General features: G+C 42.8%; 1 protein-coding gene across 3 annotated transcripts in view; it reads left to right on the forward strand.

The window, feature by feature from the left end:
* STARD13 (StAR related lipid transfer domain containing 13) overlaps positions 1-14,800 on the forward strand; it is a 226,214-nt gene that overhangs the window by 146,242 nt on the left and 65,172 nt on the right. Inside the window, exon 1 of one of the 3 annotated variants that reach the window (XM_032403212.1) lies at positions 1,277-3,058. The exons of the other annotated variants lie outside the window; for them this stretch is intronic. Within the exon in view, the coding sequence (XP_032259103.1) occupies positions 2,995-3,058 (64 nt within the window). The 5' untranslated portion in view covers positions 1,277-2,994. Of the gene's footprint in view, positions 1-1,276; positions 3,059-14,800 lie in introns of those variants that run through there. 3 annotated transcript variants of the gene reach the window in all.

Consider the following 14,800-nt stretch of genomic DNA (forward strand, 5'->3'; position numbering starts at 1 on the left):
GCGTCTGCCTTCGGCTCAGGTCATGATCTCAGGGTCCTGGGATCGAGCCCCGCATCAGGCTCCCAGTTCCGTGGGAAGCCTGCTTCTCCCTCTCCCCACTCCCCCTGCTTGTGTTCCCTCTCTCGCTGTCTCTGTCAAATAAATAAATAAAATCTTCAAAAAAAAAAAAAGAAAAGAAATACAAATGTATAAGGGACTTGTGTGTTCTGTTATCAAGGCAAAGTATCCAACCATCTGTCATTTTCACAGAGGAGTCCGATAGGGGCAAGAAGTTTCTTCATGAAGGGAACTCTGAACAAAGAAACCCACCCACCAGTCAGTATCCCCTTGGGGGATCTGCCATTAAATTCTGGATAACCCCAAACTGTTTTTGAAACATATTTGATTCTCTAAAACTGATGAGCAGTGAAATAAACCTGTTGGGACAACTGGGATGGGCTTTATTTTCAGGGGCAGGGGTGAAGGGGATGGAATTGAATCTTTTTCAAAAGAAACTGTTTCACAATGTATCTTAGTGTGGTGTGTATTGAAAGTTGGATGGTTTCCATGAAAACAAAAGTGGACAAAAAAACTACAAGAGCTTTGAGTAATATTTAGAGGGAGGTTGAATGTGTCTGCGCGTGCACGTGTGTGTGCGCGCGTGCACGTGTGTGTGTGTGGTGTGAGCGTGCACGTACGTGTGTGTGTGCACGCACGTAATAGCAAAGGATCCTCAGAAATTTTTCTCAGAATTAACTCTCTGTGTGCACTTTGATTTTTCATGTGCATATTCTTAGGACTCATTCAACATTCATTATTCCATAAATACTGGCTATATACCTACTCTTTTCTGGGCCTAAGGTGGCCATTGCGGATTCAACATCAAATAAGGCAGAAGTCCCTGTCCTCAAAATGTTATCCTGACAACCAGCTAAAAGTTTGTTTCCCATTTACACCGAGACAAGATGCTCTACTCCAGATCTAGGTCGACTGATCTCCCCCCACCTCAACACGCAGCTTCTGAGGTCCTGTGGTCACCTGGCCATTGGCACAACCACTCATGGATAGAGAAGGCGAAGGGGTGGTAGATCATAGGGCATGTGAGTGATCACATATCTTTGCACAGAACTTCTCCCCATGACCTACCTCCAAGGGAGGCTGGCATTCATAGCCACCCACAGGTTTGTGAAATACATACTTAGTGTCCCTCCACAGTGTTATTTTTTAAAAACTTAATTAAAAAAATATCATAGTAAAAATATCCTTTTATTAAAAACTGACCTGGAAAGCTAAGACTCATGTACTAGATCCAATTTATTAATATTAGTGACAAATAAGGATGCCAGCCTCAATGAAATACATGCCCGTCTGACCACTTATTTTTAATTAGGTCCCGGATTTGCCCAATCGGACTTTTCATGAATATAAGATTGAGGAAGTTGCTTTTTATTTATTTTACCCACCATCCTTTCTGAAGTTGCAAATAAGCAGTGGAGAGGTGAAGAGTGGAATCAGGAGATAAATCAACTCTTAAAAAAATGCCCAAGTCAGGTCAATACTGTGATGCTAATAATTATCTCCTAAAAAAAAATCGAGAGTTAGCAGTCCTTAGCAACTCACTCTCTAATATGGACAGGGTGGGACTCCTGTCTCCCTTCTGCCTGCCTTCCAGGCAACCCCCTCCCTCCCAGTGCCCTTTATCACACCCCCAGGCCATGGCTCAGAAGGGGAAGTTTAGCCGCAAGCTTAAAGGACAGGAAGTGACTCATGGTTCCCCCAGGAGTCAGGTGAGTGGGTAGTGAAGGAAGGCTGGGAGAGAGAATTCCAGATTAGAAAAGTAGCCCAGATGGGAGAGTGGCCAGGCCTGGAATTTCAGAAATGACCATGACATCAGCAAGAGTGATACTCCCCCACTTTCCCAGACAAGCATCTCAAAGCTCTGCTGTGAATTCTTCCCCGTCTGTTTTCACAGCGTGACTGGGAACAAAGAGTTATCAATAGGAAGCCTAAGGAGAATGGTTGTAAATCCCTGAAGCAGAGTTTCAGAGAGGAGGCTTCTGGCAGAGTTTATCCGCAATTTAGTGCAATCTGGGTTTTGCTAATAGAAAACATTATGCCGAAGAGAATTTCAAAACCTAGAATTCAATAAACCGAAGACATATGGTTTTTTTGTTTTTGTTTTTGTTTTTGCTCTTCGGGGATTATTAATTTTAAATACTCTAAATTTGATGATACCATTATTGTGTTAGGAAATAAGTGAAGTGGTGGGCTATCTAAATAATATACTGTTTAGACTATAAATAGAAACCACACTTGACAAGACAGGAGTAAAATTTGAATTTGAACAAGGTTCAAATTTGAACAAGGTTACGAACATGGGTTCATTACCAACTGCATGGTGCTCTGAGGGTACTCTGCACCAAGGAGGAGGAAGTCCTTTAGAAACATTGTCTTTGCTATTTGTAGTCAATTGCGGAATGTTTCAAAAACGGTATTTATCTTCTTAAAGGGCATGTAAGGAAAGATTTGGAAATTTCAAATAAAAGATTAACCATTGGAATCATAATGTAACTCTTGAGCTGGTTCTTTATGAGTAGAGAGTTGTGTTTGCTACTCAAAGACCCTGTTGATAATGTGAGTAAGTGGGACACACTCCACCTTACATTTTAGTTATATTGAGGGGTTTGATACATTAGAAAATGGGCGGTTCTTTCTGTTCCAAATGGAATCCTTTCTCCCCCTGACTTTATTTTGAGGCGGTGTTGCAAATCCATGGTGTTCCTTTTTAATGTGAATGAAAACAATGAGCAAAGGAAGTGTGGAGGTTTGGAATCTTCCCTGATGCTTCACAGGTCACTGGGGAGCAGTGAGGTTCTTCTCCACTGTCAGTGGCCGGAAGCATTAGAGAGGACTGTTTTTTACTCCTTGCTCTATAAAGTTCTTTGAGCCTCTGTACTGGAAGCTTCCTCAGTTTGCCACGCAAACGTTCACCGAGACCCTTGGTTGGTGCGGGATATGCGAAGACAATGCTGGCGGAGGGAAACAGGAGAGCAGAGTAAAGCGAAAATCCCGGCGCCGGGTAAGTGCTGGGCAGGAAGCACAGAGAGGGTGCAGACGCGTGATGGGGCCAGCCTTTCTCATGTGGGTGCCAGGAGCGGGTGGTCTTCGCAGGAAGGACTTTGCAAAGAAGGTAAAACTAGAGCTGAGAATTACATAGAGGGGGGGAAGAAGAATTAGCTAGTCAGATGAAGGGGGAGAAAGTCATGCCAAACAAAGGCCAAGTTCCTACAGCGAGCAGCAGATGGGAGTGGGATGAGGTGGCTGTTTTAGGGAGCCACGAGGTGTTCAGTACCCCTGGTGTCTCGGGCACTGTTGCCAGCTGAGACATAGACAGACATGCCAGGGACCCACATGGAACTCAAGAACTGTATGCTGTCCCCAGATGTTGGGATTTTATTTTGGGGCTGAGAGCCGCGCCGGATTTTTAGATGAGGAATGAAGTCTGGGTTCCATCTCTGAGGCTCTCTTTGCAGGACGTGGGGTGCGTTCCTGAATAAAATGCACAAGTTGCCATCAGAACATAAGATCTCCTGCTATATAATGGAAATATAGCTAAGGAGGTCCTTTTGTTTCTAAGCCAGCACTTTATGTCGCTGAGCAGAGACTCTGCCTCCATCCTGTGGTCTTAAACCTGGCCGACAGTCAGCTCTGCGTGGCCTGTGCGTCTTCTGTGCCTTTCAGTCAGACTCCGGGTCCAACTTCACGTTCCTGTAGCTTGAGTGCACTTGGAATTGCCCAAACCTCATATTTTCTAGTGCTCAGGGGGGTTGTTAGTAAACAGTAATAATAAACCACCTCTCTAAAAATGAGATTTCTCTTTTAAATGTACACCCGAGCTTCTGCAGCCTGGCAGAATGTCCAGCAGGATAAGAAGCCAGAGGGTGGTACATCTTCTTGGGGCATCAGTTTTCTTAAAATTTGAGTGAAGTTTTTATTGTTTTAAAACAAGTATGGGCATGTTATGTTCTTCCTCTCTATGGGCAGAAATGTCAAATAAATCCATTGGGGGTATCTGTTTTATTTTCTTCTGCCATTGGAGTGTATCAGTGGAAAAAACGTGAAAACTGCTCATTTTAGTCAATAATAATAGCTCCAGTTTTTAAATGCCTACTCCTGGACAATTCACATAGTTCATTTTGTTCAGCAAATGTAAACACAACGTGAAATCCAAAGCCCTGTGCCAGGGACCAGGATTGCAGCGGTAAAGGAATTGGCCTTGCTTGTTGGAGAGTTTCTGTTCACAGCCTTAACAGCTGCTCTGAAGAGTATAGGTGACGTTGTGCACATTTCGCAGATGGGAAACTGAGACTTTAAGATGCAACACAGTTTGCTCAGGGACCCCTCCAGTAAGCCCCTCTCCATGCGGCTCTCCACTGCCACACTGCCTTTCTGAAAAGCTTTTGGTCTCTGCTTGCTGTCTCCTTTCCCTTATCTGTTCCTGCCTTCCCTTTATCCATTAAAGACATTCATTGGTTTCCGCCAGGTCTGTCTACTCTCCTAGCTCTAGAAATGAACGAGGTCTTTGAATCAGCAGCAGCAGCCCGTATACAGGCTTATTTTTATGTTAATTATTAACAGCCGTAACAGCCACGATCATCACAAACCTATATTGAGCCCCTACTATTTACAAATTCACTCTGCTGAGACTGTAAGTCTATAAATAGATGGAAGTCATGGTTACATTCGACAGGTCAAATAACAATTCAAGATGGCCAGAAATCGTGGAATAGTGGAGACCGTAAGTGTTAGAAATGTTCAGGGAAGACTTCTTGGAGGAGGTGCCCAACAAGCTACACCGTCAAGGAAAGAGAACTTTGAAGCATAGTAAAGGGGAGGGCTTTCTAGCAGACCCAACTAAATCTAGTGCCCAAAGGAAGTCACCCCAGTATGTCACACATTTTCCCTCTGCCCCTGAGAACCAAAGTCATCATAGCTGAGTGTGGTGATGCTTCAAGAGAGGCATTAATCTACCCTAATTAAAAGTGGACCCACTTCTCCAGGGGTGCCATTAAGGACTAGCTGGATGATTCCTTTGGGGGTGTGATTGGGGTGGCCTCGGGGAGTTGGGTTTCCTCCGGGGCATATCCAGGGAGATTTGGGTGGTCCAGACCGAACGAGATCTCAGATCTGTTCGTGAGGAGATCTAACCCTTTTTGCTCATTAGCAGAACATCCCCGCCCCCTCCCAGAGTCTTCCAGATTGAAAGTGACTCTGGACCAAATCTGACTTCCCAACACTATTCCAAATTCACATCTGGAAGGCCTCTAAGCTGCGTGAGATTTCCTGCCATTGATTTGTTACTGATTGAGACTAGGGCTGGCACTCAGCCCACCCTCTGCCCCAGGAATAATAGCAGCAGACTTCTCAAATGGAGTGGAACAGAAAGCCATGAAAACCCAGCGTGTGCCCCTCGGCCTCCTTCAGTCAAGCCAGGAAAGGAAGAAGAAAGCAGGAGAGCGTTTTCAGGGGGCACAGGTACCTTCGCCAGAGACCTCTGACCAGCGCTAACCTGGAGGTCCTGTGCTGGGAATAAATAGGAGCCTCGGACCATCCTGGTTGGGGATTAATGCAGAGCAAGGTCAGTGAAAGATGGCCGCCCCGGGGGTACGTGGAGCAGAAGCGGCACTTCTCGCTTCCCTGCAGTTGGGCATGCCCTGAGCACGGGGTTCCAAGGGCTTGGCCAGACTCTAGAGATGCCCAAAAATGAATCGGGCTACCTCTGCCCTTGAAGAGCTTGTACTCTCATGGGGAGACAGACATGTAACAGGAACATTTTAGGCTAATCTCGTAAGAATCATAAGAGATTACCAAAGTCCAGAGAAGAGCAGGCTAACCTGGGATTCAGGAGGTGAGGTCCTAGCTGAATCTTGATAGAAGACAAGTGAAAGTAAGGCAGGAGAACAACAAAGAGGAGGAACGTGACAGGCGAAGGGAGGAAACAGCCTCAGCACAGCGTGGGAAGTGAACCAGCACCGTGGGACCGGCCAGCCCAGGCACTTGCGCGCGACTGGGCCTAACGTGGGCCATCAGCCCCCGGAAGCAGGCAGAGGCCAGGTGAGGGAGGGCACCATGGCCGGGAGAGTGGGAGGGTGGGCTGCCACTTTATTCTGTGGGTGACAGGGAGGCACGAAGGAGTCTTAAGGGGTATGACCGGGCTTACGTCAAAGAGAGATTCGGAAGGCAAGAACTGAAGGGGCGAGATCCTTTAGGAGGTCTGTTGCAGTAGGTCCTAGGGGTGTGATGAGGCTCTCCACCAAGGCGGAAGGAACTCGGGTGGGAGAACAGGAATTAGAAAAACACATTTAAGAGAGAAATTGAGCTGGTCTTGAGATTTTGTTGTGAAAATATGGGGGATGCGGGAGGGGAAGGAGTCTAGAAGACCTCCGAGTGTCAGATTCTTAGAACTGTGTTCAATTTATTCATTTATTTAACCAGATGCTTCTCAAATAACAGAGTGTCATCCAAGACCGTGTTCTTTAAATGGAGGGGGGTCATGAAGTCAGTTAGTGGGTATACCCAGCAGTTTTCAATAAAAGAAAACAAACCAGAAAAGAAAATGTCAGATGGCATTGCATGTATGTAAAGTATAACTACTGTTTTGTGAAACTTTGTTTCAGTCTCTATGTGTGTGTTCACACGTGCAAGTGTGTTCATGTTAACAACTATATGAAGTATATTTCTTGCTAAAGATAGCAGTAAAACATTTGAAAGTCCTATGATATTCATTTCCTGTGGTTGTGTCTGATTCTTCTCAAGTATGAATATGTACCAATCAGGTTTGATGATCTAAAAAAGGGAGAGTAATTCCTCTGGGAGAAAACAGGAAGATCTTTTCTCAATGTTAATTTTTCAAGCCCAAATCTTGCAGTCATCTGTGCCCTTGGGATTCCCAAGGATTCCATGCAGAGGGAAGGGAAAGGGGGTCAGAGCCGGCAGAAATGACTCTTCCTGTCAGGAATGGGACAACATCAGATCTCTTTTCCTTCAGAAAGCACAGGCACCATCAAAAGCTACAGAGACCTTGCTCCCCAAGGGTATCTGGGGACTGGCCTCCCAGGGGCAGAATCACAGCTAGAAGAATAATATTACCTTATTTTGTTTTTATTTAATTTATTTATTTATTTGAGAGAGAGAATGAGAGAGCACTCACGCGTGTGAGCATGAGGGTGGGGGAGGGGTAGAGGGCGAGGAAGGGGAATCTCAAGGAGACTGTGCTGAGCAGGAGCACTCGGGGCTCGATCTCACAACCCTGAGATCAGGACCTGAGCCAAAACCAAGACCCGGATGCTTAACCAACCGAGTCGTCCGGGTGCCCCTTACCTTATTTTCATATAGGGATTTACAGTTTGCAAGCTACTTCCACAGTATATCTTCCCATGTTTACAATAGCCTGGGGAGTTTGGAGGGGCCTGAATATCCAAATGTATTTTAGGTGTTTATTGGCCTATAAATATTAAAAGCTATAAATATTTTCCTCTTCATATAGCCATTCGCTCTTTCAGCCAACATTCATTTGCAAGGCTCTGGGCTGAGAACTGGACATGCAAAGATGCAGCCTGTTTTCCAACCCGGTGATGTGTCCCTGTGATGTCATAATTTCAGAGGGTACAAAAATCTACGTATTTATTTAAGGATACTTGCAGTTTTACTTATGGCATGTTTACGGAATGTATGTGCACCTGTATATATATTTGTGTGCCTCTGTGTGTGGGGGGGGGGTAGAGAGAGAGAGAGAGAGAGGTCATTTATCTCTTTAAGTGCCAAAATCAAAAAATTGATTGCCCACAGGGAACAAGGCAGGAAAAAGCTGGCCCTTTTATAAACCCGGTGCATAAAGTTTTCTCCTTGCGCTAAATGTGAATACCTTAGTGAGAGAATAAGTGAATCAGAGAACTTAATAAAAGCTACGTAATCTCAGCAAGTAAAGCACGTATATAACAATATTTGCCTTCAAGGGAGTTCCCATGCCTCTGAGTTCTATCTAAAAACCCCAGGTGAAGAACCCCTACTTCATGCATTAGTCTAGGCAAGACAAACTTCATCTCAATTAAAACACACACACACACACACACACACACACATATTTTAATGGTATTTCGATTATTTTCCTGATTGCCTCCTCACGCCTTGGAGTAGACACCTTGGATGTTTTTAATAATGGGAATGACCTTGACAGGAAGCCTATCCGGGAGACTCCTGACCTCTTGAGGTCAATGACCTTGGGATCCACTTTAACCCTCAACTTTTCCCAGTCATTACTCCCCAGAAAGCCCATATCCCTTGCTAACAGTTTACTTATTTGTTCAGTTTTTTTTCTCATAACATGGAAAAAATAATCTTCTGAAGGCATTTCCTTAATGAAGCCTACACATCTGATACAGATTTCTTTCCCAAGGTTCTGATGTGGTTGGTATGTTTAAACACGTCTTTGCCCTTGAAATCCTCCCATATCAAGCAAGTTATTGCTAATATTTTACTTACTAACTGGTAAGCACATCATAAAGTCTAATCACCAGACTGTCTTCCCCAACCTGGTGTTGATATCCTAAAAGAAACAGCCTGCAGAGGCCCTTAGTTCCATTTTCAAAGTGTCACATTTCATTTATGACTCTCATTACCTCTTGTTAAACAGCATCGTATTGTGTGAAGCATGGCTTCCTGCGATACAGCATTATTTAACAGAAAGAGTAGAACAAAATCTTTCACAGAATGTAAAAAACTAATTGCCTATTAGATTCCTGTCATAAGGAGGATCTGGATGTAGGGGACAGGGCTGCGTTTGCCCCCAAAGCCCTCCTGCAGACACAGATGAAGGAACATAAGCTTCTATTCCAGAAAGACCCAAATTCACAGGAATCCCAGCTTCAAAAGCAGTCGGTAGGCAGAAGAGGGATTGCCATGGGCAGAACCAGTTAGCCAACCATCTTCTGCCTCAAATCTCATCTCGCCTGCTAGGTTTGTCCGGGTCACTTTATCCGAAATACCCCCTCTTGCTCTGAGCCTTGTAGGACTTTGTCCTGCTCCGGGAGGCTTTTGCTTTTTGGGGAGTAGTGATTCCTGGATGTGTCTTTGTCTTCTCTGCGTGGCTTAGAGACCTTTGGGGCAGGACCCTGCCTATAGTGCCTAACTGCAAGCTTTTCAAATCCTGGGCACCCCGCAGATGTCTACCGAATAAATCGGTAACACGAAAGTCTTCTACTTCTGAAGGCCAAATGAAAAAGCTGAGTGGAGAGCATCAGAAGCCATTGGAACCACTATTTTCTATTGTAGGAAAGGAACAATAAGCACCTCCACTGTACTAGCAGCAAACACGGCTAACAGTTCATTTCACCCTTACAACAACGCTCTGAAGTAGGTACTGTTGTTTATTCCCATTTTATAGATAAGGAAACTGAGGCATGCTGAAGTTAACCTATCGAAGGCCGTGAAGGTAATCAGAGATAGAGCTAGGACTTGAACTCAGCCCTTGCTTCTAGAACTTTATGCCATATTACTGCTACTGTAACAGTTAGTCCCTGTATGCCCTCAAATAAAGGGATGTTTTCTAAACAAATCGACAGGCTCTTTTTAGAAAGTTAATTCATAAAACTGAGTATACGTACTCAACAGAAGAAGAAATGAGTTTTATTTAATAGATATGCCATTAGTTAAGAGCAAAATGAAATTAGAATATATCTTCATTTTTTTTTTTAAGATTTTATTTGAGAGAGAGAGAGTGCACACGAGCGGGGGTGGGGGGGGGGGGGGGGGGGATGAGCAGAGGGAGAGGAAGAAGCAAGCTCTCCACTGAGCAGGGACCCTGATTCAGGACTTGATCCCAGGACCCTGGGATCATGACCTGAGCCGAAGGAAGACACTTAACCGACTGAGCCACCCAGGCGCCCTGTATCTTCATTTTAAACTCCCCTTTAAAGCAATAACATTAACCCTGCACAAAAATAAACCTGTTTTGTTCTAAAGAGAGGCACTCTTGGTGGATTTGCTAGTTTAGAAATTTGGGTCACATTTTGCTTTTGATTATTTAAAGGATTGGGGCAGTCATGTGGACTCCAAATATTCATCTAGTCATTAAAACAAGAGGGGAGTTTTTCTCTATTTGGTCTAGTGTATTTGTCTTGTTTTATTTTGTTTTGTAAGTGTAACCTCGAAACTTCAGCAACACCCTTTCAAAAATACCAGTTTATGACATAAAGTTTTGAAAAGCATCTTTGAAATTATCTAAATACATATGCGGGAGGTCAAAGACAAGTGGGACAGCCGTTCCATAAAATCTCCACTCTGCAAATACCAAGAAGGAAGAGGTGGGAACATGGTCCAAGATCTAACCTTAACTTTGAACTTCCTGACTTGTGTTGGTTTAAGACATCCCTGTAGCATCATTTAAACATAGTTCTGGTGTATGAATAAACTTCCACTTGGAATTTCCTTTTTGAAGTCTGCTGAGAATATAAATCAAAACCATATGAGATGGGTCTTAATCCAGAATGTAAAATAACATGAGAAATGTCAACCCAGAAGTACTCCCTGAAATACATTCACCAGGATGCACGTTCTGGCAAAATTCTTTCTTTAGAGCAAAAGCCTCCAGAGAACTGAATTTATTATTTTTAACCCATGATTTTGACATCTGAATTGATACAAGAAGATGCTTTTCAAATTTATGGCAGGAGGAATGTTTTTCAGCCATCTAGAATGATTGAAAAGGAAATCAGTTGGCTTAGAAAGAGGTTCAAAAGGCGTCAAGTGGAAATGCAGATTATAATTTTATTTAAAGATTATGTAAAATATATAGTATATTTAGCCTAGATACACATACACATCTTCATAATAAAAGAAGGAGAGACTATTTGCCAGCAAAATGTTCATCAATATCTAGATGATAGAACTGTGGTGATTTTTCTTTTTTTTGCTTCCTTTTTTCTTTCAGGTGTTTCAAATCTTGCGTTTAGATTTTGCTGCTTTTCTGTTAGGTTTCATTTAAGAGGGGATTTTTGGTCACTTTAATCTCTTATTAAGTCTGTTCATAAGGGAAATAACCCTTTTATACCTGAATTCAGTGAGTATTTGGGCAAGCATCTAGGTCAAGACCATATTATTGACTACAATTAATAAAAATTGTTATATGCCCAGAGCTAGTCAGGTAATTAAATTATATTTATATTTTATAAGGTAGAACTACCTGAACCCCTATTTAGAAGTGCTTGTGTGTTTGCATGACACATTCTTCTGCCATTTCCTACTGTGTTCTTAAACTTAAAATCTGAAGTTTAAGGTTTTGTGACAAAAATTATTAAGGCCCAGGGGCGCCTGGGTGGCTCAGTCGTTAAGCGTCTGCCTTCGGCTCAGGTCATGATCCCAGGGTCCTGGGATCGAGCCCCACGTCGGGCTCTCTGCCCAGCGGGAAGCCTGCTTCTCCCTCTCCCACTCCCCCTGCTTGTGTTCCCTCTCTCGCTGTGTCTCTCTCTGTCAAATAAATAAAATCTTAAAAAAAAAAAAAAAAATTATTAAGGCCCAGAGTTCTTTAAAATTAGAAGTTATTTGCTATACATAGTAAACTATTCAAGATTTTAAAACTTTTGTTATGTTTTAAACTTTTAAAACTCTTTATAGTGTATATAACTTCTTTTTAAATCTATTTGATTGCATTTGTGGTATATTTATGGGGTGCTTTGATTGACTTTAATATCAGTATGCCATGTGGTTGGACAGTCATTAATGTATCACTGTATCTGATGGAAAAGGGGGGCTCCAGTATATAAGTTGTTTCCCACCCCTTCGGCGTAAATCTTAATCCCTTCCCTCCCAAATCAGTAAAGCTATTTTAATGACCTAACCTGTTTTAAATTGCTTTCTGTAGGAGATATGTAATGTTAGTGTCTACTAATGACTTGGAAAATAAAAATCCCAATGCTTAAAGAGCAAACCTCTGAGCTCAGTGCTCCCTTTGGCTTTGAAGAACATGGAGGGGAAAAAAATGAATCCATACCTGAAAACCTAATAAAAACATAATTTCTTAAATCTGGCCCTAATTTTCTGAGACAGGTGATGTATGTTTAGAAAATCATTCACAGAATGAGTGCCATTGCAGACAAGTAGAAAACGTTCCAGAAAACTGGCAAAGACACTTTGAAAAATTCTCAGTAAATATTTTATCCCAGTGAATATTTCCTGGTAAATATTTAAAAATAAAAAGTACACACACGCATACACTCTCAAGTTTTTTTTATATACTCAGATAATAAAATTACACTTGAGTTGTACACAGCTTTTCTTGGGACTAAATGAAGCAAAAACACTAGTTTCAGTTCATCCAGGTATTACAATTGCTGAGAAATTAAATGCACAAATCCTTGAACTGAGAGTCATTAGCTTTGGTGATTATATCATGCCATGCCAGCCCTGTAAGGAGTGAAAGACTCGAAAAGAATCTGTCCGGTTCTTGGAGTTATTTTATCAGGACAGTTTCCATGCCCCTTCTGATGTCTGCATGGTAGAATTTTCCCTGATACCATGAGAGCTTCTGGTGTAATTGGAGTACCCAGAGCTATAAGAGTTGGACTAAGAAACTAAAATAGCAGATAAGCCTTTACAAGTATAGACTTTCAGATATTTCTGAAAATAGAGAAGGGGTTTGAGTCCCTAAAGACATGCATATTTTTTTAACATTGAAAAAAATAAAACTTTTTAAGCAATATAGGATAAAAGAGTGCCCGTCCAAAGCCAAGAAACCTGACTTCCTAGCAGTGGTGGGACTTGGCCAAAGCAGTTGCTCCTCCCCAGGCAGGAGCTCATCAGTGTAACAGTGAATACACGGGGACCCCTCGGAAACTGCCAGTTTGGCTGACCTTGAGGAAGTTCGAGCTTCTGCTCCTGAGAACCACCATCAAGTCAGCTCCCAGGGACTCCTGTTCTTCACCTTTCCTAGAGAAGCCCAAGAAGCCAAGATAGAGAGAAAAAAATCATCTCCAGAATCTCATTCCCTTGTCCCAAGAAAGGCTACTCAAGACTTCATTATCTTGGTGGGTCAATATGGAGATACGTTGGCCAAGGCCTGTGGATGATGACCTTCTTTCTAATTTTCTGAATCAACATTCTGTCCCCCTACCTTGCATTTCAGTTGCTTAACTGACTCCACCATGAAGAATCTCTTGGGATTTTGTGGTAGGCAGTGGCTCCACAACTTCAAAAAGCTGGGGATGTTCCTATGCTTGTGTCTGCATGCGGCCTCCCTGAGAAATACCACAAGCGCCTGATGGGAACAATCTGTACAAAACGAAAGGAGAAAATAAAGAGCTACTCTGCCTCATGGAAAACTTGAGTCAAAACAATCTGGTCAGAAGCTATTTGGCTGGCAGAGCATATACTTTCTGCTTTCTTTTTCTTTGAGATTGATCGGGGTGGGATTGTAATTTTTTTTTTCTTTTCTTTTATACTATTAGGAATATGAGCATAAGGAATAGCATTTATATTCCTGATGACTTTCCTTGTTCAGTTGCAACTGAACTTTTGATTTTCTGTAGTGTGTGTATGTGAGAGAGAAAAACTGTGCACTCACACACTCACACATGTGGCTACCTGTGACAGAGGATTGTGAAAGGATTGTTCACCTTTTTTTAAAGGTTTTATTTATTTATTTGAGAGAGAGAGAGAGAAAGAACGAGTGGTGGGGAGGGGCAGAGGGAGAGAGAGAGAAGCAGATTCCCTGCTGAGCAGGGAGCCCGATGCAGGACTCGATCCCAGGACCCTGAGATCATGACCTGAGCCGAAGGCAGACGCTAACTGACTGAGCCACCCAGGCGCCCCTACATTTTTTTAATTCGTAGAGGCCATGCACCATAGGCAGGGAAGCAGAATTCCAAGCAGAAATGATTACTGAGACTGATTATGTTCATTTCTAGGGCACGCTAACAGATATCCAGCAACAGCTTCAAGTTGAAATAAAGGTCCATAGTCTTTCTTTCTAGAATGACTATCTGGCCCTGAGTTAAATTAGTTTATGCTACATTATGCCACTGTAACAAATTGTCCCCCAAGTTGTAGTGGCATAAAACAACAGAAGCTTATTTCTTGCTCACATTACATGTCTGCAGCTGGTCTGTTGTGGCTTTGTTCCCTGTGTCGTCATTCCAGGACCGAGGCTGAAGGAACAGCCTCTGTCTGAGACATACTGGCTTTGTGGTACAGGGAAAAGAGAAGGAAAACTGGAAGAACTTGGTGATGGCTCCTGAAGTGTTTTGCTCGAAACTAGCATACATTGCTTCTGTTCACGTTTCATTGGCCAAAGTGGGTCATAGGCAAAGCCAGATATCAGTGGGATGGGAAGTATATACTTCCCAGTTGGAGAAGAACTTCAAGTTCCATGACAACTGGAAAGAGTGGGGAATCATTGCAAGCATGTAAGGAAATGTATTGTGTGTGTGTGTGTGTGTGTGTGCGCATGCGTATATTTTCATTATAAATTTAATAGTTAAATAAGTTAATAACAAATTAATAATAAATTACATAAAAATGATTGCCCCAACAAAGCTGCAAAAGAATGATGAAAAACAACCCTTGAGTGACTAGGAATAGACCCACCACTCAGGTGTTGAATTTGCTTGATCCTCTTTCACTCTGATAGAAATTATTTTTAAGTGACTATATTTGTATGAATCCAGCTTGCACAAGATCATTCAAGGCCTGAGAAATAAGACAAGTGTTAAGAATTAGTGATGGAGTCGGGGTGCCTGGGTACCTCAGTCATTAAGCGTCTGCTTTTGGC

This window comes from Phoca vitulina, unplaced genomic scaffold (genome assembly GCF_004348235.1).
Source record: "Phoca vitulina isolate PV1807 unplaced genomic scaffold, GSC_HSeal_1.0 scaffold5, whole genome shotgun sequence".
Taxonomy (NCBI): Eukaryota; Metazoa; Chordata; class Mammalia; order Carnivora; family Phocidae; genus Phoca; species Phoca vitulina.